Raw genomic sequence first — 27,036 nt, 5'->3', positions numbered from 1 at the left:
GCAAGCCTTGTGTTTGAAGATTGACTAGGGTTACAGTTTCAATGTATGTGTTTAACACTCTACCAGCTATTTTAGTCACTTCAAACAGCATCTAAATCATAAGATCTGGCACATATCCACATCCAGCTGATTTAAGAAACAGGTTATTTTTGGATGTCAGGCTAATGAACATGAAGAATATATAAAAAGTATAGAAAAAATATATGAGAGTGACTTGACCTAAATCGTTTTTCACGATGAATTAATAACTTTATCATGCATCCATCTGGATTGAATTCAACTCCCTAACCCCTGAATTTATACTTATAAGATACCAATCTTGTAGTTTTTAAAAAAATAAATTGACTAGTCCACACATGGCCAACAGACACTTCATATCATTAGGCAGGTCGTAAGCTCATAAGGTTAAACATCTGACAGACAAACAAGATATAAAAAAAATCAATGACCATTATGTCTCAGTTATAGGGTTAGGCAGTGCTGATGCTCTGAATTAAAACAGATGGCGTTTAATAGATCCTATCTATCTATTGTTATGGTAAAATGACCTTGACAGCGTCAGTATATGGTCACAATCAAATCACTCCATGGTCATGAGATGGTCATAATCTGTTGAGACAATAAGGTCAGGATTTGATTTATAATCTGGTTGCCACAGAATCAAAATCTGGTCACAAGTAAAAATAAGGTCACAAATGATTTTTATGGTGATAATCAGGTCACAACAGAACACAATGAGGTCACAAGAATAAAAATCAGGTCACAAATTCAAAATTAGCTCATGATATCATGTGACAGTTATTGCCAACTCACAATCATAACTTGAAAGAGTTAAAATCTAGCTATAACATTGTTATGACAGAAACAATTTAGTCACAATTTAACAACATCACACCACTGCTGATCATCATTGGTAACAAGCTAGCAAGTAACTTCATTCAAAAAAATATTTAAGTGAGCAAATATTTCCTTTTTCATAAAAAGAATTGACTCACTAACTGCATCAATGCCTGTCTTGTTTCCTTCTAAATTCCCATGAATATAGTTATTTGATGAGAACCCAAGGTTTCCTGTGACCTACATTATGAATTCTATTAAAATAACTTTACACGATTATCAATCAGCAAAGTCGTAATTAGATTACTGTATAGTCAGTTATTTCCAAAAGATATTTTTGCTAATTGCGAATAGCAAAAGTTGAATCAATGAAATAATGAGACAGACGTGTGTAAGACATCATTTTGCATCCAGATTATGAAATTCTAATTCATTAAAAAAAAAAGATTCAATTGTTTCAAAGGAAAATAACAAACATTTTCACCCATGAAATTTACCAACAACAGGGTATTCAATTATGTTATCAAACACTCAAGAAATTTCACAGGTAAATTAAAAATTGATCAGAAGATTTCAGTCTGATATGTCAAAGGCTGTACCAAGAAACCATACAGGCCTGTACCAATATTTTGTAACTCAACGAAAATTCATTAGAGCTTTGTTCCCAAGACACCTGGCCTGAAAATATCAAGAAAAACAGGTTACACTGACTTTAAGCTAACTTGTGACATCAGTGTATGTGACCAATGTCTCTTTTGTGGTTTTGTAATCACACAGTTACACTTTTACCAATTTCCGTTGCCAGAACACCTTGGTTTCAACTTCAGTATGTAAAGTGAAATATTATACCTTCATTTATATTTGTGTCTCCTCTAGTTCTGCGTCAAATTGATATAATAAAAATGTTTCTTTTTCTATACTTGTTTACTATATTCATCTTATCTTTCATTTTTTTCAGAAATACCATTGACGCAAACACTCTCTCTCTGTCTATATGTACATAAATACTTACTCGAAACGACTTATTCATGGAAGAAAAGAAAGCTACTTTTAGTAATCTGATAAGATCAATGGTATTCCATTCAGAAAAAATGTATCTATTTTCCAAAAATAAACAAAATCTGTCCAGGTTTAGCTCTTCAAGGTAAGAATTCTTCCATTACGAAGGACTTCTCAAGACCTAATTGGCATCACATAGGTCACAACCTGACGGCCTTCCACCTGAAGCCTCATTCTGACATACAACAGAAGAGTCTCAAATCAACGACTAGATGCTACATTTAAATACAGGAAAACCTGAAGAACAAATGATGTTCACTACACGCATCATCCAAGGTTGATTCTGTCGCAGTAACCTTTAGTTGACTGTACAAGGTTGATTTTGTCTGGGTTACCTTTAGTTGACTGTACAAGGTCGATACTGTCTGGGTTACCTTAAGTTGGCTGTACAAGGTTGATAATGTCTGTGTTACCTTTAGTTGACTGTACAAGGTTGATAATGTCTGGGTTACCTAAAGTTGGCTGTACAAGGGCGATAATGTCTGTGTTACCTTTAGTTGACTGTACAAGGGTGATAATGTCTGTGTTACCTTTAGTTGGCTGAACAAGGGTGATAATGTCTGTGTTACCTTTAGTTGACTGTACAAGGTTGATAATGTCTGGGTTACCTTTAGTTGACTGTACAAGGATGATAATGTCTGGGTTACCTTTAGTTGACTGTACAAGGGCGATAATGTCTGTGTTACCTTTAGTTGACTGTACAACGTTGACCTTTAGTTGGCTGTACAAGGGCGATAATGTCTGGGTTACCTTTAGCTGACTGTACAAGGGTGATAATGTCTGTGTTACCTTTAGTTGGCTGTACAAGGGTGATAATGTCTGGGTTACCTTTAGTTGGCTGCACAAGGGCGATAATGTCTGTGTTACCTTTAGTTGGCTGTACAAGGGCGATAATGTCTGTGTTACCTTTAGTTGACTGTACAAGGGTGATAATGTCTGTGTTACCTTTAGTTGACTGTACAAGGGTGATAATGTCTGGGTTACCTTTAGTTGACTGTACAAGGGTGATAATGTCTGGGTTACCTTTAGTTGGCTGTACAAGGTTGATAATGTCTGGGTTACCTTTAGTTGGCTGTACAAGGGCGATAATGTCTGTGTTACCTTAAGTTGGCCGTACAAGGTTGATAATGTCTGTGTTACCTTTAGTTGGCCGTACAAGGGCGATAATGTCTGTGTTACCTTTAGTTGACTGTACAAGGGCGATAATGTCTGTGTTACCTTTAGTTGACTGTACAAGGGCGATAATGTCTGTGTTACCTTTAGTTGACTGTACAAGGGCGATAATGTCTGCGTTACCTTTAGTTGACTGTACAAGGTTGATAATGTCTGTGTTACCTTTAGTTGACTGTACAAGGGCGATAATGTCTGTGTTACCTTAAGTTGACTGTACAAGGGCGATAATGTCTGTGTTACCTTTAGATGACTGTACAAGGTTGATAATGTCTGGGTTACCTTAAGTTGGCTGTACAAGGTTGATAATGTCTGTGTTACCTTAAGTTGGCTGTACAAGGGCGATAATGTCTGTGTTACCTTTAGTTGACTGTACAAGGTTGATAATGTCTGTGTTACCTTTAGTTGACTGTACAAGGGCGATAATGTCTGTGTTACCTTTAGTTGACTGTACAAGGGCGATAATGTCTGTGTTACCTTTAGTTGGCTGTACAAGGTTGATAATGTCTGTGTTACCTTTAGTTGACTGTACAAGGGCGATAATGTCTGGGTTACCTTTAGTTGGCTGTACAAGGGCGATAATGTCTGTGTTACCTTTAGTTGACTGTACAAGGGCGATAATGTCTGTGTTACCTTTAGTTGGCTGTACAAGGTTGATAATGTCTGTGTTACCTTTAGTTGACTGTACAAGGGCGATAATGTCTGTGTTACCTTTAGTTGACTGTACAAGGGCGATAATGTCTGTGTTACCTTTAGTTGGCTGTACAAGGGCGATAATGTCTGTGTTACCTTTAGTTGACTGTACAAGGGCGATAATGTCTGTGTTACCTTTAGTTGGCTGTACAAGGTTGATAATGTCTGTGTTACCTTTAGTTGGCTGTACAAGGGCGATAATGTCTGTGTTACCTTTAGTTGACTGTACAAGGTTGATAATGTTTCAGTAAATGTAAATCTAACATCAGAAGATCCATATAACCTATTGTATTATGTGTGGTACCTGATCTCCTGTATGTACAGTTTTTATCACAAATCTATCTGTTATCAATGTCATAACATTAACTGTGCCATAAGCATAATACATGCAGTCAGCTGTGACCTACTTTGTCTACAAATAACACAACTTGCTGCATTACTGTGTAAATTCCTTCGCATTTTGATAATCTTAAAACCTTTTTTACCTCACAAATGGTTCATTATGAGTCGTAAGATACTGTAAGCGAATTTAATTTTGGACAATTTTAGCACGAAACCATTTTTTCTGCTAATCAGTGTAGAGATAAATCAGGGCATCCACAATTACTGTTATAAACAAAATTTTCAGCATGAATAGTGCTACAACATGATTACCCTTAAAACATGCACATTTACAGCACCCCGTGCTTGTCAACTTTTTAGAATTCCAATGGAGGAGACATGTTCAAAACTTCAAAAAAAAATAGAAAAGATTTGTATGTGGCTTTGTTTAAAGCAGCGATTTTTCTCAACCTTTGTTTACTTTGTCTATACATGCAACCTGTTATCATAAATTATCATTTAAGATCACACCATATCTACTGTGCATGTGGTTGAATTTGTGATAAGTATGACTATATGCTTATGTGTACGTGACATTTCTCTCATGTGTATGCGACACTTCACTCATGTGTACATGACATTTCATGTCATCAGCTGATATTTTGCCTCGTTATTCATTCATATCACCTGCAATGTTGGATATATATACAATATGCAGCTCTAACTTCGATAAATTAATGTTTGGATGATCATTTTCTTTATGCCATTTCAAACGAAAATAGCTGTGATTAACTCCTCATCATGGGACTGTTTTGTTTCATTGGCTGCTTTGCTTTATGCTTTCAATGACCAGACTGATGTCATGAAACATGGCATTGGGAAAACCCAATTTGAAAACAATATTTATGGTCAACTCACAATACTTTAAACAATAAATGACTTAATTCTGATGTTGTGACCAAACAGACCTTTTTTATCTCCAGTCTCTACTTCCATGCAATATGTTATGTGCCCTGAACAAATAACTGTGGAAAAGTTTATTATGATAACAGCAAAGACATAAGTGACACCATTAAGTTTTTTGGAAACAAGTGATAATTTTCTTAAGTTTCAATTAATCCATGTTCAAATCTTTTATCTGAACATCTATAATTTTGTATTGGAAGTGTACGATAGACCATAGACAATCTGGACACCTTTGATCCTGGTTAAAAATCATGTGGATCACAAGCTTTCCAGACGGCTGATATGACTGGAGTATTTATATGAAAACAGATATTTACAAATGTCTTTCATTATTTACATATTCATCATTTTTATAAACTACTGTGTTAAATGTCCTAAGTGAACGATGATGTTATTCATTGAAGTCCAGTATCGCTGATGATTCATTGAAAGTCTGCTTGGTATTAACAGTGATGTTTTACTCAATAGTGTCCAATAGCCTGTGCTTTCAGAATATTATCCGATTACTAATTCCCAAATGAATTAGATGATTTACTGCCATTTTGAGCTATTCCATTTTTTAAATTGGTGAAATTGACTGCATGATGAGCATATACTTACATATACATACATGTTGGAGAATAATTAATTGGAAGCAATAAAATACTGTAACTTAAAAAACTGAATATGCATATTTTTCCTCTCAATTCATTTTCATAAGCCTCCATCAACAGACAACACAGAAATCTGAGAAAGCTGTGCCACGCTACGATAAATATGCAGAATTATTGAGGGATGATGACACCATCGTGAAAAGACTATCAAATTTGTTATTACTGATTTGTATCTCTTTGAATTAGGTTTAAACAACATTATATCTTGCCTACTATCAATGTTCAATCGTATGAAATACATGTACTTATGAAACAACATTCTCTCCGTATAGAACCTTGCCATACATAGATATAAGGAATAGTTGCCAGACGTTTGAAACAATACCAGACTAAGACTTTGATATTTTCTTCACAATTAATTTACTTTGTCCTGTATTGAAGAACCATTAACTCTGAGATGAGTTCCACAGATGAATGGTGATCTGGCATTGGTCACTATGACTACATACAGTGTCTAGCCTTATGCTCTGAAATAGATAATTGGACACAACCAATTTTCTTCAGGTGGTAACGAAAAATGTTCAATTAATGCCGAAATATTACTATGAAAAGTTCTCGAGAAGTATTTCCACAACCATAATTCAAATTTCTGGACTAGTAAGTACAATATCCATTCCCCAACCTTTCTGACTTGATTGTGAGTTTTCTGGAATATCGAGATCCTCATTATTGTGTGACCACTGTATTCATATGAATTTAAAGACAGCCAGACTCATAATGATAATATTGAAATGCCGCATTTACATGGATCATTGCAGAAAAAAAAAACCACACAGTTTATTGCAATTTTTAAAAAATTTGGCTAAAGATTTCTATTTATTTACTTTTCCTATTTTTTGAAAACCATCCTTTACTGTTGAAATTGATCTTGTTATGTTTAGTGAGATTCATTCCAGGAAGTTATGGCAGCACATCGGAAAACTCAAACTACACAATCAAGGCAAGTCCCAAGTGTTAAAGGGAAAAAAAGGAAATGATTTTAATACTGATTGTGCTAGCCAATTATGAAATCAAATCATCGGAGTTCTCTGGACATAGTTGACCTTTACAGGTAAGAGGGTCTAACTACTGTTTGGTATTCCTCAAAGTGTGAAAAATTGGCAAGTATGGCCGTGATGTTTATTACATAACACATCTCGGTGTGATTAATGGCCCTAAAGGCAGGAATCAATTCCTAGTTCTTTTCCTTGTTTCCTTGCTTTTTTGTGATTGTCACTGAATCAAAGTGACATGAAAATAAGTGACATTATCAGCTGTTGGATTACATAGAATATATAAGAGAGAAAAAAGTGGCATTAACCAACATGACATTAATTGTTTTCCACCGTATATCGAAATTAACCCCCCTCCCACTCCAGCGGAATGAAATGTGTGTAAGACAATTGTAGAAGTACATAGAACCAAAAATACAAGTAAACAAGGTGTGCAGGAGTTCAGGTGACCTGTTAGCCCCTTTCCATGAATTGGGGAGTCTGGCAGCTCCCTATACCAGTTCTGTTTAAGCCTGACATGTTGGGAAGTTGCCAGGGACCCTTGCAACTGCCAGGCCCTGCATCATGCTTGTGACCAGGCAGACAAACTGTCGCCAGCACTCAATGCAGATCTTCAAGATAAAACTAACCCTTTATGATATGTATTTAACTCTGGTTTAAAAATTAAAAGAATCCTGTTTTACCCCAAATCAATCAAATTATTTTTAGCAGTATTCATACATCTAAGTTCTATCAGTAAGTCTGTAACATTAAAATGATGAACATCAATCATAATGTTTCTTATATCAATGAAAGTTCTTTTCATTTACACTTTGGAGATATTAATTTTTACTATCAAACAATCAGAAAGATACCTGCTTGGTCTTAAACTTGGACAAATGTAAGCAGTTATTTGAACAACAAAATAAAATTGAAAGGTTTGTTCTACATTTTTATTTCAGATAAACGACATCACTTTAAAACGGAATACTTTTCATGCATGTTCATCAGAAAATAAGATTAAGAATCTCAACCAACTATATTGAGCTTATAGTGCAAATATTTACAATTCAATCATTTAAATATTTTAAAATGCTAACTTTGTAAAAAGACAAAAAAAATCACTTGACAAAGATGGACCTGTTTTCCCTGTTGAATTCTATATTCATTTAATCATGTGACCACATACATGAAATAAATAGTTAACACTGGTGTAGATGAGGTATTTGTCAGCGTATTCTATCACGTGAAGAACCAGTGGTTTACAGCTGATGTCATTGTAGATGAACTCCAGTTAAACCAGCCCCGCCCATGTCACAACCCACCTGCTACAGAAACACCAGACCTGAATATTAATCAACATCAAAACCGATTGGGAAAACCCAGACAAAGCCTCAGTTTTTTTCATTCTTCATTTGGTTTGTATATAAAGTTACATAACACCAATGACCAAATATGAAAATGATAATATCAACTGCTATTCGTTTTTTTTAGTTTTGATTTATACATTTCTAATCTGCACAGATATGTACATGTTAATTGATATCACATGACAGGTGAATACCAATAAATCACATACCATAAAACCTACCTAGAACTCACATAAATCATCCCTTCAGCACATACATCATAGATTAAACTTCAAAATATAATAAATGAAATTCATTCTGTATGCTTCAATTAAAACAATGCATTTTGTTACTTTTAGAGGTGCATTTTATCAGGCAAAACCTTACTGTAAATCTCTCATCCAGTTATAATATCTGGTATATTTCATGTTGGTGTATGGCTAGGAAACATAATTTACTGTAAGTGTGAAAAACTCGAAAATGTCTTCAAGTCATGAATGCACCTTCTCCTAGGCAGAGTGCAGAACTTGATTTTATTATTGTATGGGATAGATATGAATTAAATCTGTTTAGAGGTTTTCATGATATGACAAAGATTCTGTACAATACTGGATGCTAAGAAATGGGACAAATGTACCAAAGTAACATTCCCCAATCCCCCTTCATACAATGCTGGTGCATATATAAATTGATCAAAAGACAAAAACAAGATTCAATATAAAATATCTCTTGATGCCCCATTGTTAATTAAATGCATAGAAACTGACACGGAATGAAAGAGACTTGCCGTTGGGTTATATCAATTCCTATAAATCAAACCAAATTCCAGTCAATGTATGAGTAAGTATTGCACATCACGTTCCTTCATAAATAGGCAGTTTTGATATACTGGATCTAAATTGGACAGAAAAGTAATTTATTTCGAGGAAACTGTCACTATAATAAATCTATGAGGTAATGTACGAGGCACCTAAAATATCATTAATAATCATTTCAGCGAAACTCTTCCAACCTTGCTTTTTGTCTTCAAGTAATAAATTGAAATGTGGATTTCATTTGAAATCATATTCTTATACGATATATAAATATTAAAATAAAAGATCAAATGCTGTGTGAATAAATTTCATTACATTTTCTATTCTTAATTCACATCAGGAATATATTTCAAACATATGCATGCCTGTATAAATGTTTACTTTGGGTGGTCTATACTCTTTATTAAATTATTGATAGCTCTACAAAAAGCTGATCTAGATAATCCCTTAAAGCCTCTCAAACTTATCCTTCTTAAATTAAGATTTTTGTTCTTCTTCTTTTAATACATTAAAATTAATTCAAGATATTTTACTTTGAATTTTTTTTAAACTGATGATTTCAAATTTTTATGAAGTAGATATCAGAAAATTCTTTCCATGGTCATCTATTCAGAACTTTCAATGACCTTATGAAAGTTCAAAATTTCACCAATAACTAAAAATGATATTTTCAACAAATTAAACTCTCAGAATTAAGAAACTCTTGTAAAATATAGAATTTCCACAATGATAAATCAAAATCGGACTGTCAGAAATTTTATTTCTGATTTGGAATCACAATTACATCGAAAATAATCGAAAATACATTTTTTGAAATCATGATACTGTTGACAACATCTATTGAAAAGAGCAAAATTTCATCAACACTAAATGATTAAAAGACATATTTCAAAAATGAAATTTTTCATAAATGTTCAGAAGATATGAATATTTCATTACTCCTTGATTATTTTTCCCAAATGACACTGGAAATTCCTCACGCAAGCAGCACGCAGACCTGATGAGATCAATGGTCATGAGCGGGGTGTGCATCACCAAGCACACATCAGATACCAGTCCGACACTTTGCTGCATGTCTCGGTGACTGTACATGAAAGTGACAATTTTATAGAAGATTAAGAATTACCGGTTCTTTCCCTGTGTCAATTGCTTCAATGGCTGTGCCTTGGGCCATGAATAAATTGAACGAGTTTAGTCATAAGTAGGTCAGCTAAGAGCATTAAAGCCAGTACTTGACAATAGGGCCCCCTTTCTGTTCACTTCTACCATGAAATCCAACGAAATTTATAAAACTGCTTTGAATCCATGTGCTGCAGCTATCAATGGTAACACCAGACACCTGTGCTCAGCTGGGAGAAAGCTGATTAATGTGCTGATGACAGACTCAGGAAAACATCATACAGTTTACATATATTTATCATGCTTATATCATTAAAAAACTATTTTACCATCAAACAACCTGAACTTCATTTAATTAATTAGTTCATTTCTGTGCAAATATTATTTGTTGATAATTAACTGTCAGGCTAAATAATCTTTGTATGAAGTTTCCTGTTTGATTTGATATTTTACAAAGAAAACTAAACTGGCCCAGATTTCAGAGACAGTGAATATGTTAGCTGTCGGGCATACAGACATAAGTCATTCTTAAAATATTCAGACACATCTATTTCAATTTTGTATAAAAGTTCAAAAAGCAAGTCTTCAACAAGTATCTTAATTTTTGATATTATGTATCTAAATAAGAACAGAAGCTTTAACACAATACAGAAAATAAAAATTAATTCATGCTTCACCGAGACAACTAATGATTTAAATAGCTGCCATATATCTCACCTGCAAATTCATATTGCTAATATCTGCTTTGTACATTTTTGCACGCACATGTTTCTTTTGCATGCTTGTGGTGAATATATACAGCAATCACAGGACCAGATTGTGGTGAACTTGACATTGACAGAAGTCAAGGTCATTAGTGTATCTCTAGATATTGTGAACCTGTCTGTAGATAATATGTGGACAATAGACAGTGTTCCCTACAATTGATAACAAACACAGACATACTCAGTCTGGAATTTTCTCAATGATAATGACACTAACACCCAGGCAAAAGTCTTCTTTCCCTTACCACTCTCGTGCCCAGTTAAGGCAGAAGACTTTTTCTCAAAAACTGAATTGTTCCCAGAAATATCAAATGGATAGTGGTAAAACACAGAAAAGTTTGCAAAAAAACACGATGAATAGTGATGAAAAATTTAATTTTTTACATGAAACATCAAATGGATAGTAATAAAAATAGAAATGAGAAAGGTTGGTTTAGAAGAGTCTAACATAGCTGAATGACTTTTAAGTAGTGAAACATCCACCCTTTAACAGCTGTATGTTATGTGAATATTTCTGATATATAAGAAATCAAGGAGAGTGTAATCTGTTTTAAGCTAAATCATACTGAAAAGGCTATTTTTAACAAAACCAGTAATTTTTTTTCACTCCAAAAAGATGAACATCAATAATTCAGAAAATGTCTGCTCCAAGAGTACATGATGCATATTAGATATATAATTTATCATGTGAATCTGACTGGAACATTTAATCATCACATGGGATTTAAACTCAAAGCACATATCTTCAGACAATCTTGATTCTACTGTCATGAAATATTTATGAATGTGAAAAATATCTGCAGGCAAAGACATGTATATTCTTCACAACACAAAATCCATCATTGTTTCTAGTAAAATGCAATTGTGGCTTTTAGTTATCACATTTTTATTATATTATTTTTTTTTCAATTTTTACTTTACATAATTCTTCATTAAGCTATGTTATAAAATTCATTAAAGCTCAAATTATTTTCTCCACTTGCACAAAAAATGTAATATAATTACGGATATAAATAATGTCCAGAGTTACAGCATCTACAGCAACAAAAGAGAAGCAAAAACACACACCACCCATCAATACAATTTCATACCTTTTTATTTCTTTTCCCTAACTATTACTCACAGCTGAGTTACTCATCCTGGGAAAGCTAGAATTACTCATCGCAAAAAGAGTGGATTTTTTCTTAATAGCATGAATATTCTGGAATATGTGCATATTTTTTTTAAAGAAGAATTTCATTTCTTTGGTTCCACTGGTTTCATAAAAATACATTTTTTTTCTGAATTGCAATAAAGCTTAGATGATTAAATCCCTATGATATGAGCCTGGGTCAGCCACAAAGTCGACAACGTATTTGAATCCAGGCATGCTGGTCTCACTTCCAACACTGGTGGATGTCTACACAGGTCATCAAATAATTGTGTAGATACAGTTCCAACAAAAGAAGACAAGAAAAGATAGAATTTTTAGAGTTTTTTGGGGAATCCAATTTGGAGTAGAAGTCTTTCGAGATACAGCAATATCATTTCAGCATTTTCCAATTTTCATCCCAAAACTTTGCTTTTTTTTTAATGTTAATAACAAAATCTGTATGCATTGTTGATAAATTTTCTCAATATGGGATCCTAAGATACATCATTCAGTGGTATTGAGACTCATTTCGTAGGGTAAATAAAGTAATCGAAGAGAGCATGAACATGTAATATTTTCCACCATTTAATGCCCCAACTGAAATCTTTAAAGCAGTTTCAAGAAAGAAAGTGCATTTTACACAAATTTCCTACCTATATTTGATTTGGTTATTGTACCGCACAATACTAGAAATAATGGTGGAAGGGAAATAACTCTTTCTAAACATTTACCTCAGTAGCAGAAGTTAATTATTGCTTTGACCCTATCAACTCACAATTAGCATTGACAACTATAATCCTCCTCAACTATGCCCTGCTATTCCTTCGCCAAGTGACCTGTTAATTAAACTAAATAAAAAAAAGAAACAGTATTTGTTAATTTTATATTGCTATTTCTGTTTTTGGTCTCAAATGATAAATAGAATGTCATTTTCTATGTAAAGTTTTTCTGAGAAAGATTTTTATTATGTAAGTATAATACCGACATTCGACAAATAAAAGTATGTTTCAGAATATAACATATTTCATTTACTGAAGGAATTTGGTACCAAATATTTTTTCAGTTCATTGTCATATTTCTTATACCTGATAAATCATTGGGTTAAGTTGACCATTAATAGACGTGTACGTTGGTAAATATATTGATCAACAGTAGAGTTGATCATTGATGACTGAGTAAGTTGGTTAATAGAGTAAAATGTTTTAAGCAAATGAGTAAAATCCTCTAAACTGGACTATGTGAACAAAACAATTTTTGAATGACAACAATTGTAACGTTGGATTACATGGACTGAGTGAGCTTGTGATCCTCATGTTTAAGGGTAGGGGTTTTGGAGGACATACTGTGTAATTTTTCAACATATTCTCCTTCAGTATCTATACACTTTTGCCAGTGATGTTTAAAGGCCTCAATGCCACTTTTAAAGAAGTCCTTTTCTTGACCATTTAGAAAGTCCTCCACTGCAAGTATGACGTCATCATCTGACCAAAAGTGGGTACCAGAAAAGGCCTTTTTCATTTTTGAAATAGATTCAATCTGATGGAGTGAGATTAGGTGAATAAGGCAGATCCTCAATCAATCACAGACTTAACTTCTTAAGAAGTGATACATACATGTGCCATTGATTGCTTGTCACTTGTGCAGATAATCTACCATCAGAATACCATCAGCATCCCAGAAAACCAAGGCCATAACCTTTTCAGCTGAAGGAACAGTCTTTGCCTTTTTGATGGGCGTGACCCAAGGACCTTCCATTGTTTAGACTGTTGCTTGGCCTCTGGGGTGAAATGATGGATTCAGGTTTCATCCATAGTCACAAACCAGTGCAGACAATTAGCATGATCTGCTTCTAAAAGGTTCAGATTGGCATGTAAAAAAGTCTGCCTGGTGTGCTTCTGATCAACTGTCAGAAGTCTTGGTACCCAATGGACTGAGAGCTGTCTCAATGAAAGATCTTCTGTAAGAATGGACCATACTCTTTCCTGTGAAAACCCCACTGTACTTGCTGTATATCTCTCTGTAACTCAGCCATAACAATATCACAGACTCATTTGACCATTTCTGGGGTTACAGCAGTGACAGGTCTTCCAGAATAGGCATCATCCTGCCATACTTAAATTCTGCCATTCAACTTTTCACTGTAGAATATAAAGGGGCATCATCCTGCTTTACTTAAATTCTGCCATTCAACTTTTCACTGTAGAATATAAAGGGGCATCCTTCCCTACTATTCCTTCCATATCAGTATGGATATCCATAAGTGCTAGACCTTTCTTATGCAAATATTGAATCACTGCTCTTTCAGCAATTTTGAAAATAAGCCCATATATATTTATATAGTGATGGTCTGTAGCATTACAAACAGATGTTATTTTATTGTCCTACAATCGTGCCATAAGCCTAACTCCAACAGTAACTAAAAGCCAGAATATTTTATTTGGCACCCTGGGCTTAATGCAAGATTAAAATCAAACCAAGTATCCATTTACAAATCTGAAGTGCTTCACCTGGGTACATGCACAATTATTACAGAAATCATTTTTTTTTTTTTTTTGGCATACACCTGAAAAAAAAAATTCTTTACAACTGAAATGCTTGATTATAATATATAAGCACCAGGAAGTGTTTCGCAGTGTTGAATCATGAATGAGAAATTCAAAGGATTAAGACTTCCTGGTGCTAACAATATTTTTTGTGTACCTGGTAATTCTTCCTTCCATTTGAAATAAAAGGCAAAATACCTAAACATCTCCGAAACAAAAGACTAATTTCAGTTTAAAAGGAAGACCTTAATCCAGAATTTTACAATTGACAGGTAAAAAGTTATTTCATTAGCCAATTTCCTTTGGTAACAAGCAAACCCTGCAGTAGACACTCATGTATATTTTTTCCTATCCACAATCTTCCTGTATTGTATATTGAATTAAACAATACACAGCTATAGAATAAAGATGATTTCTTGCTGGAATATCATTTCCATCTCAACAGGTAGTCTCAGTAAGAGATCAAAAGCCTAAAGAATCACATGGGATGTACAACAACATATACAAAAACAAGGGTCATACCCAAAAACAAATAAAATCTTTCCTTCCTCAAAAAGAATATAGTAAACTACCATTACAGAACATGGATATTCCAGTAGAGATTTAAGACCTGAATTTGGGCTAGTTCCTAGAAAAATGCATAACAACATGTATTATTATGTAGTGTTTATAACCAATTCATTTATGACAAACGTTTGTTTCTAACAAAGTAATTTTGAAGTCTTTTGGAGGACAATATAATACAATATCTTTATCCTTGATACTCACAGCGATACAATCAATTTTATTCTCTATGCCCCTCGATCATTTCATGGCAAAATTGAAGGCATAATCAAAGTCATCTGATTGGTCTAGAGCCAGTTTGTTAAGAAAATTAAAAAACAACCACAGACTGATATACTCGTTTGAAGATTACAAAGGAGCAACACCCAACTTGAAAGCTTTACAACATAATGTTATGTAACCTCTAGATTCGTTTGATGTATATCAAAGGATAAAACAAGTCTTCCTGTCTTATCAACAAAGTGTTGCACGTGGAACCTTCACCAACGTTCAAGGGAGTGAAAGTTATCCTAAGCCCTAGAGTACAAGGATGCAATATCCCTTGATGAGAATAAATCAACATTGTTTCTATACACTGTCAACCTAAGTTAACTTCCTGATGAAAGATTTATGAGCTCTAGAGTAGATTAGTACACTTGTTGTTTTACATCTTATTAACAACCAGGGTCATTTCAGGATGTGCCAGGTTTGGATGGTGGAGGAAAGCCAGATTTACTCCAGAAAATTTACTAACCTGTCGCCAGGTACTGGCGACTACCCCAGTGCCCCACACAGGCCTCCAACCCAAGACCCAGAGGTGGAGGGCTGTTGATAAAGACAGTCAGATGCCTTAACCAATTGGCACACACTGACCCCATTTTTGAGGAGAAACCCACATGTTACATGTACTTGTAAATTCATATAAAATACAATGCATTGTTACATACAATATCTGAATTATATATTATTATATTAAAATACCCCAATATGTCCTTAAAACTTTGGACACAATATGATTATCAAACAAACGGATGTTCCTCATACAATGTTTTTTTTATTTTTAAAGTTTCTATTCTAATCACAGAAGTACAAATACTTGAATGTTGATTATCATCTGTTGCTGGTTGACCATTTGTGAATACTTTTGTAATATTTTGCTAGTATGGAGGTTTATCAGACCTAAAAATAATTTGCTACAGCACTGTGAATTATGGTTTGAACAGAGTGACAGGATCACCTTAAGCTATGTTTAACTGCAAGATGAGCGACAAATTATTTGGGGCCTTTTGGCTTTCATCAGGTGACCTAAAATGGTCAAATTTGAGACAAGTGATATTCAAAATTTAAATTCAATTTAGAAAACATCACTTTATCAACAACCAGTGACATTCTTGGTCAAACATTAGTCTGAAAATACACATGTGAACAATCAAAACAGAATGTTGACTTACCTGGTAATGCAGGTGGTTCTACTTTCGGTGCAGGACCTACATATTCCACAAAGTTTCCAGGGAAGAATCCAGTGGTGCCTTTATTTTTGTTATGTCCTTTCATCCAGGTGTCAGTGGTAGCTGGAAGTGGACCCTTCACCTCGAGGATGTCTCCTACCTCAATACTTATATATTCTGGCTCGTCCCCCTCATTTCCTGTTTTCTCTGGGGTGTGGGCAAACAGAGCCAAATAGAGGTGGACTTCCCCATCCATCCTACCCTGTCGTCAAGTCTAGTGGTCCTACTAAATGGCTATGAAGATTCAATAGATGATGTCTTAGCTTTATTGCTAACACCTGTAACATAGATAAAAACAGACAATTACAAAGTGTTTCTGAGCCATACTTATAACACCATACTGCTGTTGACATGTGTAAATGTGAGAATGAAGTTATGCTGACATCAATGGTAAGCATTCATACCCAATACTAAGTAAAATAGATTGTTTTTCCAAATGACTGCATGATGACTCAATAGAACTGAGATATTGTGAACATGAACTTTCAACTTTGGAAAAGGAACAAATTTTCTAAGCAGGAAATTTATTTTGGAAACTCTGCCCAAGTATGACTGAGCTTTTGGTCGAAAACATTACCGGCAAGTTTGGTATTAAGATCTTCCAACATACTATTAACATACCTATGGGAACCAACTGCACCCCTCTGTTGGCTGACTTATTTTTGTTTTCATACGAGGCTGAATTTATTAAAGAGCTTATCAAAAAACATCACCTTGCAAAGTTGTTATATTTCACCTTCAAATATATTGATGACGTTTTGTCTTTAAATAACGAACAAATTTATTGACTATTTCCATCGTATATATCCACCAGACCTGGAAAACAAAGATATGACAGACTTTTCTACATCAGCTGCTTATCTCAATCTTTCTCTACAACAAAACCACTATGAATAGCTTTCCATCAAGTTATATGATAAACACGAATTATTACAATTTCTCCATTGTGCATTTTCCATATCTGGATAGAAATATAAATGCATCTCCAACAAGTCACAGTTGATTTGATATTCCTGGGCCTCTTCCTATCATCCCGATTTGCGTGCAAGAAGTCATCAACTGACATAACACAAGGGTTCAAAAGATCCAGGTTGATGAAAATTAGAGGGAAGTTTATGGTCGCCATAGTGGTCTTATTGAGAAAAATTAAATTTCTTTATGCGACATGAAGCTGGACGTATTTGATGCTCATTAGTTTGCCTGTTGGTTCCGTGGTTACATACCTGGTTCTCATTAGACAACGTGGCATTATTTACTTGGATTGACCAAGGTTTACATGGCAGGTGTCGTTGATGAAGCAGAAGATGCTTACTTTTCCAGAATACCTGCTCTAATTTTCCTTGTACTTCTTTCAGAAGTCTTCATGTAAATCTTTCTTTTGTTTCAGTTTTATGGAATTTGAGTTTGAATTATGATAATGTTGCCATGTCGGTATTTTCTTGATGTTTTTTCAATGATCTGCTAAAAACATAATGTCAATAGGAAGTCCCTCAATCTTTGTCATAAATGGCACAAATACTTTCATTTTGACAATATTTCTCTTAAAACTAGTTGTGTTGCTGCACCACGAATGCCATCACTGGGAACAAAGCTTTTCAAATATTTATTTCTAAATGGACATTACAGACATACATACATCTACAGGGATGGCTGAATAGACAAACGCAAGATCTAGTTTGGCATCATAAACAGCGTCTGCTTGATTAATTTGTTGAGATTAATGAACGATTTTAAAATATTAATTCTTTGGAAGATTACTTCATTACTTTGTAACAAGTTTCATTAAAATCCTCCTAAGGGTTAAGGAGGAATTGGAAAGACAAACTATTTTCCATAGAAAAATCTAAGTCCAAGGGTCATAACTCCTGTAAAGAAATTTCAACATAATTTCCCTTGCAACATGCACATCTACATATTGTGGTCTTTCTTTGTACCAAGTTTCATTAAAATCCTCTAAAACGTTTGGGAGGAGTTACAAAGACAAATTAAACGGGGATGGATGGAATGACGGAAATGATGGGATGACCGGAACAACCAAAAGGTGCACCACTATATGCCTCTGGCCATGTATGGCAGGGCATAAAAATACATGAAAGAGGTCAGAGTGAGTACCAAAAATTTGGGAGAATTAGTGGCAATACTAACACAAATATATCATTTTGGCTTTAGCTTTACCTAGATTTACCTATTACATGTATATATACTTTGTTCACTTTTAGATACAATTATAACTATAATTAAACTATTAAACTATTTTTAAAGAAAACATGCCACTGTCATTGTTTAAAGTAGTAATATTTTAAACAGGAAAAATTATGACAATAAAAAAACATCCAATTATGATAAATGATAATCTATTAATTAGAAGCTTTTGTTATTGATTCTAGTTGATAATTAAAACAACACTGCAAACATAGAAGAGATATTGTTTCTGAATTTGAATATCATCTTTGTGATGTAATGATTACTTCCATAGACATGCATTACACATGTAGCAATTTAATGATGTTCATAATCCTGAATAATTTTTGTTTTTTTTTCTAATTAAGATCTGGACTAAATTCTTAAATATAAGTATGGCTTTATAAAAATCCTTGAAGAGAATCACAATTAAAATTGTTTTAATGTACAAATGCTTCTGGTCATCTTTAAGCTTTACTTTCAAAGGATTTTCTCTTAACTTATGGACATTGGCTAAGCAAGCCAGAACACAGTTTGGAAGACAAGTTTATGAACAAACATATTATATTACAAACATATCATAGATCAGGTGATCCAAGATGGCAACATATAAACCATTAATTAATAGTTTTAATTCTATAAAGACATTTCATGTCGAAAGTCAATAGTATCTTGGCAGAAAATCATTTTCCACAATTTTTGCTTTCAAACATGAAGAGAAGCCATAATTCTGTTTTAATGTATGGATTACAGTATATATATATAATGTTCCACCCCCAAGCAGAAAGCATTATATAGATTTTAATACCATTTAAGAATGTATAAAGGTCAGACCACACTTTTTAATATATCAGAATTCAAAACCATACCTTTAACAAAAAAAAAAAATCACTTCAAAAAATGTATGTGAAAAAGGCATTTGCCTGTATTCCCCATGATGTCCTCTATAAACAAACTAGACCTTCAATCAAAATGAGAGACTTACTACATCATTTACTTGATCCTCCAAGTCCATTCCAAAACCACATATATTTGTACGTCTGGTCTATAATATACATATGTTTAACCGATAATTTACAGTTATAATACTTACATCTTACACCTCGTTTCACTTTATTCTACAGTGATCTAAATTAATTAGTATGTATTGACAGCTTGTCAGAAAATTTTGAATGCAAACTTAATTGAATGAATCCTTTAAATGTTATATGTGATAACATGTATTCTCTTTGATTTCAGGTGTTTATTCACAGCAGAATAATGCAGACACTTGAAATTCACTCACTTTAAACTATCAACATCTCAGGCCAAAAAGCCAAGGTTTAACAAAAGTGATCACCACAATATTGATTTATTTTTTGTAACGGGTTTTACATCTAGTATTACAGTCTTTCAGCTTTTCCGCTGAAAAGACAACAATAGTGTAGATGTTAAGAGTACAGGTTGCCTTAACTAGTGATAATTTCCCTTAAGTCAAGTGCCAGAATGTACGGCTAGAGACCGGAGGGTTGTTAGTTCGAACCCCAGCAGTGGCACGGCAGTTTTCATTACTGATCCCTTTATAGACCAGTCAAAGGTTAAAAATATAGCAGATTGATATACTTCCTTGGAGAAATGACCCTAAAATGTTGATGTCTACGGGGTCAAAGACTTTGCGAAGGGGGGAGTAGATCGAGTAGAAGTTGAAAGTACAGGTCACCTTACTAGCCTCAGCTAGTGGCAACGAGAAAGAACAAGTAAAATACATATTCATGTCAATTGCCCCGACCAGGAATCTGTTTGGTGTCTCTGACATGATTATCAACCGCCTCAACCAACTGAGCCATAGATGCATGGTCTGTCAGTAAAGTGACAGAGAACTTAACTAACACTACGTACAAGCCAAACCAACCCACTCCTTTTACATTAATATCATCCTGCTACTATATAGTTAGTTATCTACATTACGACAAACTGTAGTGTTGAAGCCTTTGCAACTCCAGAACAAATGAAAATAAAATAACGTTGATTGAAAGTGTTTATGTAGGTTGTTTTTACAGTGCTGTTAAAACTATCATGGTGAATGGTGACGTGAAACACTTATGAGTGGCTCGACACTCAATCATACACAAAAAGGTGATATGTAAGTGACTGACAACTGTAAGTAACGACTGTGATATCCTGTGCGAATGTCCCATCAGCATGCATATATTCCTGGTCCTTACTTCCCGTTTCCGAACAAGATAACATGTAATTATATCCCTAGTACTTACTGCACTTAAAAGTGTAGAGAAGAGTGAGAGGTTTCCGGTGTCAGTAACGTCAGTAACTTATATGCGTGCACTTAAAGCGATACTAATATTACCTGTGGATGACCTGCTTCATAAACAGCAAAAACCTGCAAACAGGAAATAGTTTTCCATGCAGTGCGCCATTACAGGATTTAGTCGTGACGTCATATTTGTTGTTCGGGAGTTACCTACCCTTAACCATTTTTAGTGGTGAAAAACGTGTGTACACGTAGTTTAAATAAACAAGTTTTTCTCAGAAAAAATCTGACTTGACTGTTTAGACATGACATGTTAAGGTTCTATCTGTTATCATCTTTTCCTTGGTTGTGTCTTTTGATTTTAAATAAGCTTATTTTTCGCTTTACAATATGAAATCATTTGAATTCACAGTTTGAAAATCTGATAGAAGTTTACATTTACCTCTTGGTTATTTCTTTACAGTATAGTCCTTTATTGGATCGGTCATGGTTTTGAATTATTGTGCTAAATATTAATGTAATTTAATTCCGAACTTCCACATCTGTTTGGCAAGTATTAAGTGCACTGTAAAACTGTACAGGTTTCATATGTATATTTGCATATCGGATTTACTATACTTTGTTTATACAGCAAAATCAGATAAAAATACAATAGACTTTAATATACATATGATATACAACCTTTTTTTAATAATAGGACAAACCGAGTATTTGAAATAAACACTAATTCAACACGCTTGTGTATGACATAACTCCCGAAGTATTAGCGTTTTTGTGCGTATAGCATACATTGGAGGGATAATAGTCTTGTGAGACACTTGACTATTTGTTAAGTTTTACCATGGGACGTTTTTCATTGGCTGATCCAGTCGTAAATCGATGGTGTTGTCATCAAAATTTGTAAGGGAAATGAATTATTCTTACATCCTTCTTACGTAAAATTTTCAGTTTCGATCACCTTTGGATTAATAACACAATTATGTACATAAATTTTAAAGCTCGCTTGTACCTTTCTGCAAAGACATATTCGCATACATATTGATGTTCAAGATTTCAAGAGAGATAAAAGGCACGTCCGACAGCACCCAATTCACGAGAAATTGACCATCTGATATGATTAACACGCCATGAAAACATATTATACAACAAATCTGAAGTTTAAAGTATAATCTTTGCAACGACACGACCCAAAGCAAACCAAGCGGGTTCCTGTCAAATATTGTTTTGATTCTAAACGATATAAAGCAGACCAATTACTAGCGCACATATTATGTTTAGAGTTTGGAACTCTAATCAGATTTCAAAGCCTTGTTGTATATTCTATCTTAAAGTCAGCGACAGTTACATTACTAAAGTGGAGTTCGAGCCACAGGACCTGCATCTCTATTGTAAAGCGACATCGTCATTGGATACCAGACCCAATGGTGTCAACATATTAGATATTGGCGGCACTGTGTACGGACTCAACTGTACGGTTTACGAATGTTGTGAGGTTTGAAGCGATGAGACTTGAACGTAAACATGACGCTGCTGAAGCAAATCGCCTTATTGAAGAGATTGCGTAAGAATCGAAATCTGGGGTGAATGTGGCTTTCACGGTAAGATATCAGTCTTGTCTAACATCATGTATAACGTTATGTTAATCATTCATAAACTGCTTAACTAAACAAAAATCACCTGGAAATATCACTGGATCCAACGAAAACGTTATGATCATTCTGCTTTTGGCACCCTATTGCAGGCAGTGTCGACTGTATTTGTCTTTTAAAAGAAAGTTTATTATCTAATGACATGAAATATTCATTTATTTACAATGACATATGGCAATAAATAATATTTTATACCCAAAATCAAAGCATGGTCAAAGATAGCATTTGGACGGGTTGTTGTAAAACTACTGTACGGGTTGTTAAATTTTAGAAAATTCAACTGTACGAATTGTTGCGATTGAAACTGTTGTCGGAAGACCTAATGTGTCTAAAATTAAGCGTTTGTCTTTAGTGTATTTCAACAGGACGTCATGATTGATTACTAACAATACAGGTGTTCATATTGCATAATGAATTGTGGCTATTTATTTCATTTTTTTTTTTTTTTGGCAAATATTTAATGTCATTCCTTGTTTCATTTCAGATAATGGAATACCGTTGCTACTATTGTGACAGAGAGTCACCGGTATTTGCTGAATTGATAGAGCACCTTTGTTCTTCATACGGAGAGGAAATATTGAAATTGAAAACAGCTCAGCATGTATCAACAGGATACGTGGTTCAAACCAAAAACTTTCAGATTATACCAGACGAAATACAAAAACAGAGAAAATATATAGAGGCGGATGATGAAACTTGCACAATTAAAATAAAGAAACATGCTGACCAAGTATCTTCGCCATATTGCATATTCCAATGTACATCCTCTACACCATTCAAAACAAGTAAACGGTTGTCATTTCCAGATGGTAACATATCGGATGTAGAAAATGACACACACAACCAAAGTTCTTCCTTTCGCGACGAACACAACTTAAGCTCTTACTTCCAGGAAATCTCTTTACTGGACCAGGAACAGTCCAAAGATATTTCAACACAAACAGAAACAGATGCTTTTGAAAAGGATGAATTGTACCAAGAAATCACACACTTACTGCCAGGTGTTATTCAAACTTTAGAGGACAGCAATATGACAGATATGTATTTAAAATTCAACGACCTCTTGAATCGGAAAGCATTGCCAATGAAAAACATCGCATTTTTGCTTTTCTCTGATGTAGTAGAGTGGTATTCGCTTGGTAACACACATTCTATGAGATATTCAACAGAAGTTAAGCAGTTCTGGAGAATTGGAATGAAATTATTCAAGGGCAAATTTTTTATCCTTCGTGGATGACGGATGAATGCTCGTACAGCCCTTTTTGTGTGCAAAACTCCTTTCCACATCCTGTTACCGAACAGATATACCTCTCTTTTGAGTGATGGATCTTTTGGTGGTCTTTTAAATTCTTTTCATAACGAAATGTTACGCTACACTGTGTGCACTTTACTCTCAGTACTCTGTGGTGAGAAGCTAAATGGCCGCGGAAGTGAGTTTTCTGAGTAAACCTAGCGCCACAAACATCACAATGGAAACGAAAAACTCCCTGGTGCTTAGACTTGACATGGAGAGTAAGGCCATATTTGGACTTAAATCCACTTCTCCCACATTGGTCGCAAAGATAGGTCTGCAACGGTCTTTCATCTTGCTGCGAGTCTTTTGAGCTATGCTTTGATCTTTTGTGGCGTTTTAGGTTGTATTGATACTTCGTAGTATAATTGCAATCAGGCTCACTACAAGAACAAGCCTCCTCCAAGTGAACACTTTCATCCAAAGGGTTAACCACCTCAAATGAGCTATCCATATCTAGAGGAAATCAGAAAAAGATTGTCAACAATACAATTATACCAAAGTAAATATAAAGTACCTCTTTATATTGTTTTAACTTTTTCAAAGAAGAGTAAACCTTAATGAAATACCATAAAAGATTTTGAATATGGAAAGATGCAGTGAGGGGAAAAAATGTTGCATATTAAGTCCTCATCATAATAAAGTCCATGTTCAAAACATATTAACAATATTTTTAAAAAAATATGGCAGTGCACTATATCGGTAAAAGACAACACGGATTTACGATCGCATAGGTTGTCCAAGACTAACAAGATGTACAAATGTTCCATAACATTATTGTGTCATTATTGTTGCTGCAGTTACCGTGCAGATCAGCACAAGGGTTTTACTTCCGATCAACAGCAATGGAAGAGAAAAGATAAGAACCAAGGCTACCGCGAAGCGGTACATGATACGCCTGTCAGCAAAACCGAGTGAACGGTTTGTTAGAAAGTGTTTAGGCTTTTATAGTTTTTGGAATGAAGCAATAATACTAAGGAGACTGAAATGAAGGAATATTTTTTCAAACGCGTCCAAGCTTTTATAGTAATTGACATGTGTACCAAGTTTGAAGTGAACCCGTTGAAAACTTTTGAAATAAATGAGCAGACACAGTTTTTCGTGATTTTCAAAGGGCAATAACTCTGTAAATTACGGGCCAATAATTCCGGTTTTCAAACTCGTCCAAGCTTTTATAGTAATTGACATGTGTACCAAGTTTGAAGTGAACCCGTTGAAAACTTTTGAAATAAATGAGCAGACACAGTTTTTCGTGATTTTCAAAGGGCAATAACTCTGTAAATTACGGGCCAATAATTCCGGTTTTCAAACTCGTCCAAGCTTTTATAGTAATTGGCCTTTGTACCAAGTTTGAAGTGAATCCGTTGAAAACTTTTGAAATAAAGGCAGACACAGTTTTTCGTGATTTTCAAAGGGCAATAACTCCGTAAATTACCGACGAATAATTCCGGTTTTCCGATCATTCAAGCTTTTATAGTAATTGACATTTGTACCAAGTTTGAAGTGAATCCGTTGAAAACTTTTGAAATAAAGGCTGTGAAACTGTTATTGTCTGCCCGCCGCCTACCGACCGCCGCCCGCTCGCCCGCCCGCGTAAAAACATAATACGTCTCGTCTTTCGACGGGCGTATAAAAATGAAAGAAACGGGGATAAAACCATTCAACAGTTATGGAAGAGAATAGTTAAGAAAAGAAAAAAGAAATAGGGGCAAGATGCATAGATTAGATGACCTTCATATAATAAACACAACGACCTCTAAAAGTGGTAGTCATGTTTTAAAAACCCAAACCAAACTTCTGAGTATTTGCTCCCGTTCAGATGAAAAGTCGCATGTTATAGACAATCTAATACAGCAGAAAATCGCAACAACCCGACCAATTAATATCAACAACCCGTACAGTATCAAAACTTGGCCAGTGCAACAACCCGTACAGTCAAGCATTACTTTATGGATCAATTGCAAAAAAAGTAAAACATGCAAAATAATGACAGCAGGTGGTAGTTGTGTCTTTGACACTACATTTTCAGCTTGACTATTCAGACTAGCTGTTTAAGAGCAGATTAATCAGTTATTCGTGAAAAATACATGTTTTGATTCTGTACGACAGGTGATTTTTTGTCTTTTTACCACCAAAACTGCACCACTCAGAAGTTGAGATCCTATCAGCATTCATACAAGACTAACTATAATAAAGGAATAAGGAATAAGAAAGAATACTGAATAAAACTGTATTAAACGCGCTTTCAACTTACCTCCCACTCAATGGCGTGATCGACGTCTCGCTTCAACACTCGCAACATCCGGAAACCGTACGGACGAGTTCGCACACAGTGGGCGGTATACAACTTAGTGGAACAAACTAATTTGAAATCTGATGGTATCACTCCTGCTAGATTCAGTTCTACAAGGCTAAGTATTCTTCTTTTTTTTTTTTTTTTGGGGGGGGGGGGGGGGGGGGCGTGATAGGGATTTGCTCGAACGTGTTTCCATTTTCAACACCTTTATTTAAAAAAAGACATGACATATTCCTTCCTTACCTACATGTACACCGTTGTTGTCTGGTATTTTAATTCCACAACTTGCTTTATCCTTGAAACTTGGATTATACAAAACTTTCAAATGTGGTTGCACTTTTATGCAGATGACACTACTACAGTGTAATTGAAAATTAAAACTTTTATCATTTCGCGCCTGCTCAACGACACTTAAATTCTTGTGTGCCACTTGAATGGATGTCTACTGGTGCTAAGTATCCAGACGATGACATTGGCCGTGAAATGTATTACGGCCGGGGATATTCTGAAAATGAAAAACGACTTTCACGTTACGGACACCACTGAGACAGAAAATATAAAATAGAAGCAGATTTTTTTCATATTAATTATGTTCATTGGCAATGTGGGATAAAAACGCATGCTCAACAGCACCACAGTATGATTCAGAAGAAATTATGGATTACCTGCAAAGAAACTCTTTGGAAATGAAACACTTTAAAATTCCGTGCATGCTCAATGGCAATTAGAATCTCTAATGATGATCGGCTGCTAGCTCATGAAACAATATCATGCCGTTTTTATTGACAGGAAATATCTATTCGGGGCATGCTGAAAAACATTGAAGAGCGTTGATTGGATACTGTGTGTTAGCGGTGTTGCATGTCAACGATGATGAAATTGGCGTTGAAATTTACGTCAAATAGCATAACATCGACACAAAATTTTG

The 27,036-nt window shown here is 34.6% G+C and overlaps 1 protein-coding gene across 1 annotated transcript in view; it reads right to left on the bottom strand.

The window, feature by feature from the left end:
* Positions 1-21,021, bottom strand: part of LOC132565657 (phosphatidylinositol 3-kinase regulatory subunit alpha-like) — a 127,704-nt gene extending 106,683 nt beyond the window's left edge. The window contains exons 1-2 of the mRNA XM_060230356.1: positions 20,969-21,021; positions 16,387-16,721 (exon numbers count right to left, since the gene is read on the bottom strand). Coding sequence (XP_060086339.1) covers positions 16,387-16,639 — 253 coding nt within the window. The 5' untranslated portion in view covers positions 16,640-16,721; positions 20,969-21,021. The remainder of the gene's footprint in view (positions 1-16,386; positions 16,722-20,968) is intronic.
* Between the last annotated feature and the right edge of the window lie 6,015 nt (positions 21,022-27,036).

This window comes from Ylistrum balloti, unplaced genomic scaffold, assembly GCF_031769215.1.
Source record: "Ylistrum balloti isolate Yb309-2 unplaced genomic scaffold, AGI_CSIRO_Ybal_v1 Utg369578, whole genome shotgun sequence".
Lineage (NCBI taxonomy): Eukaryota > Metazoa > Mollusca > Bivalvia > Pectinida > Pectinidae > Ylistrum > Ylistrum balloti.
This window is presented reverse-complemented; position numbering and strand designations above follow the sequence as displayed.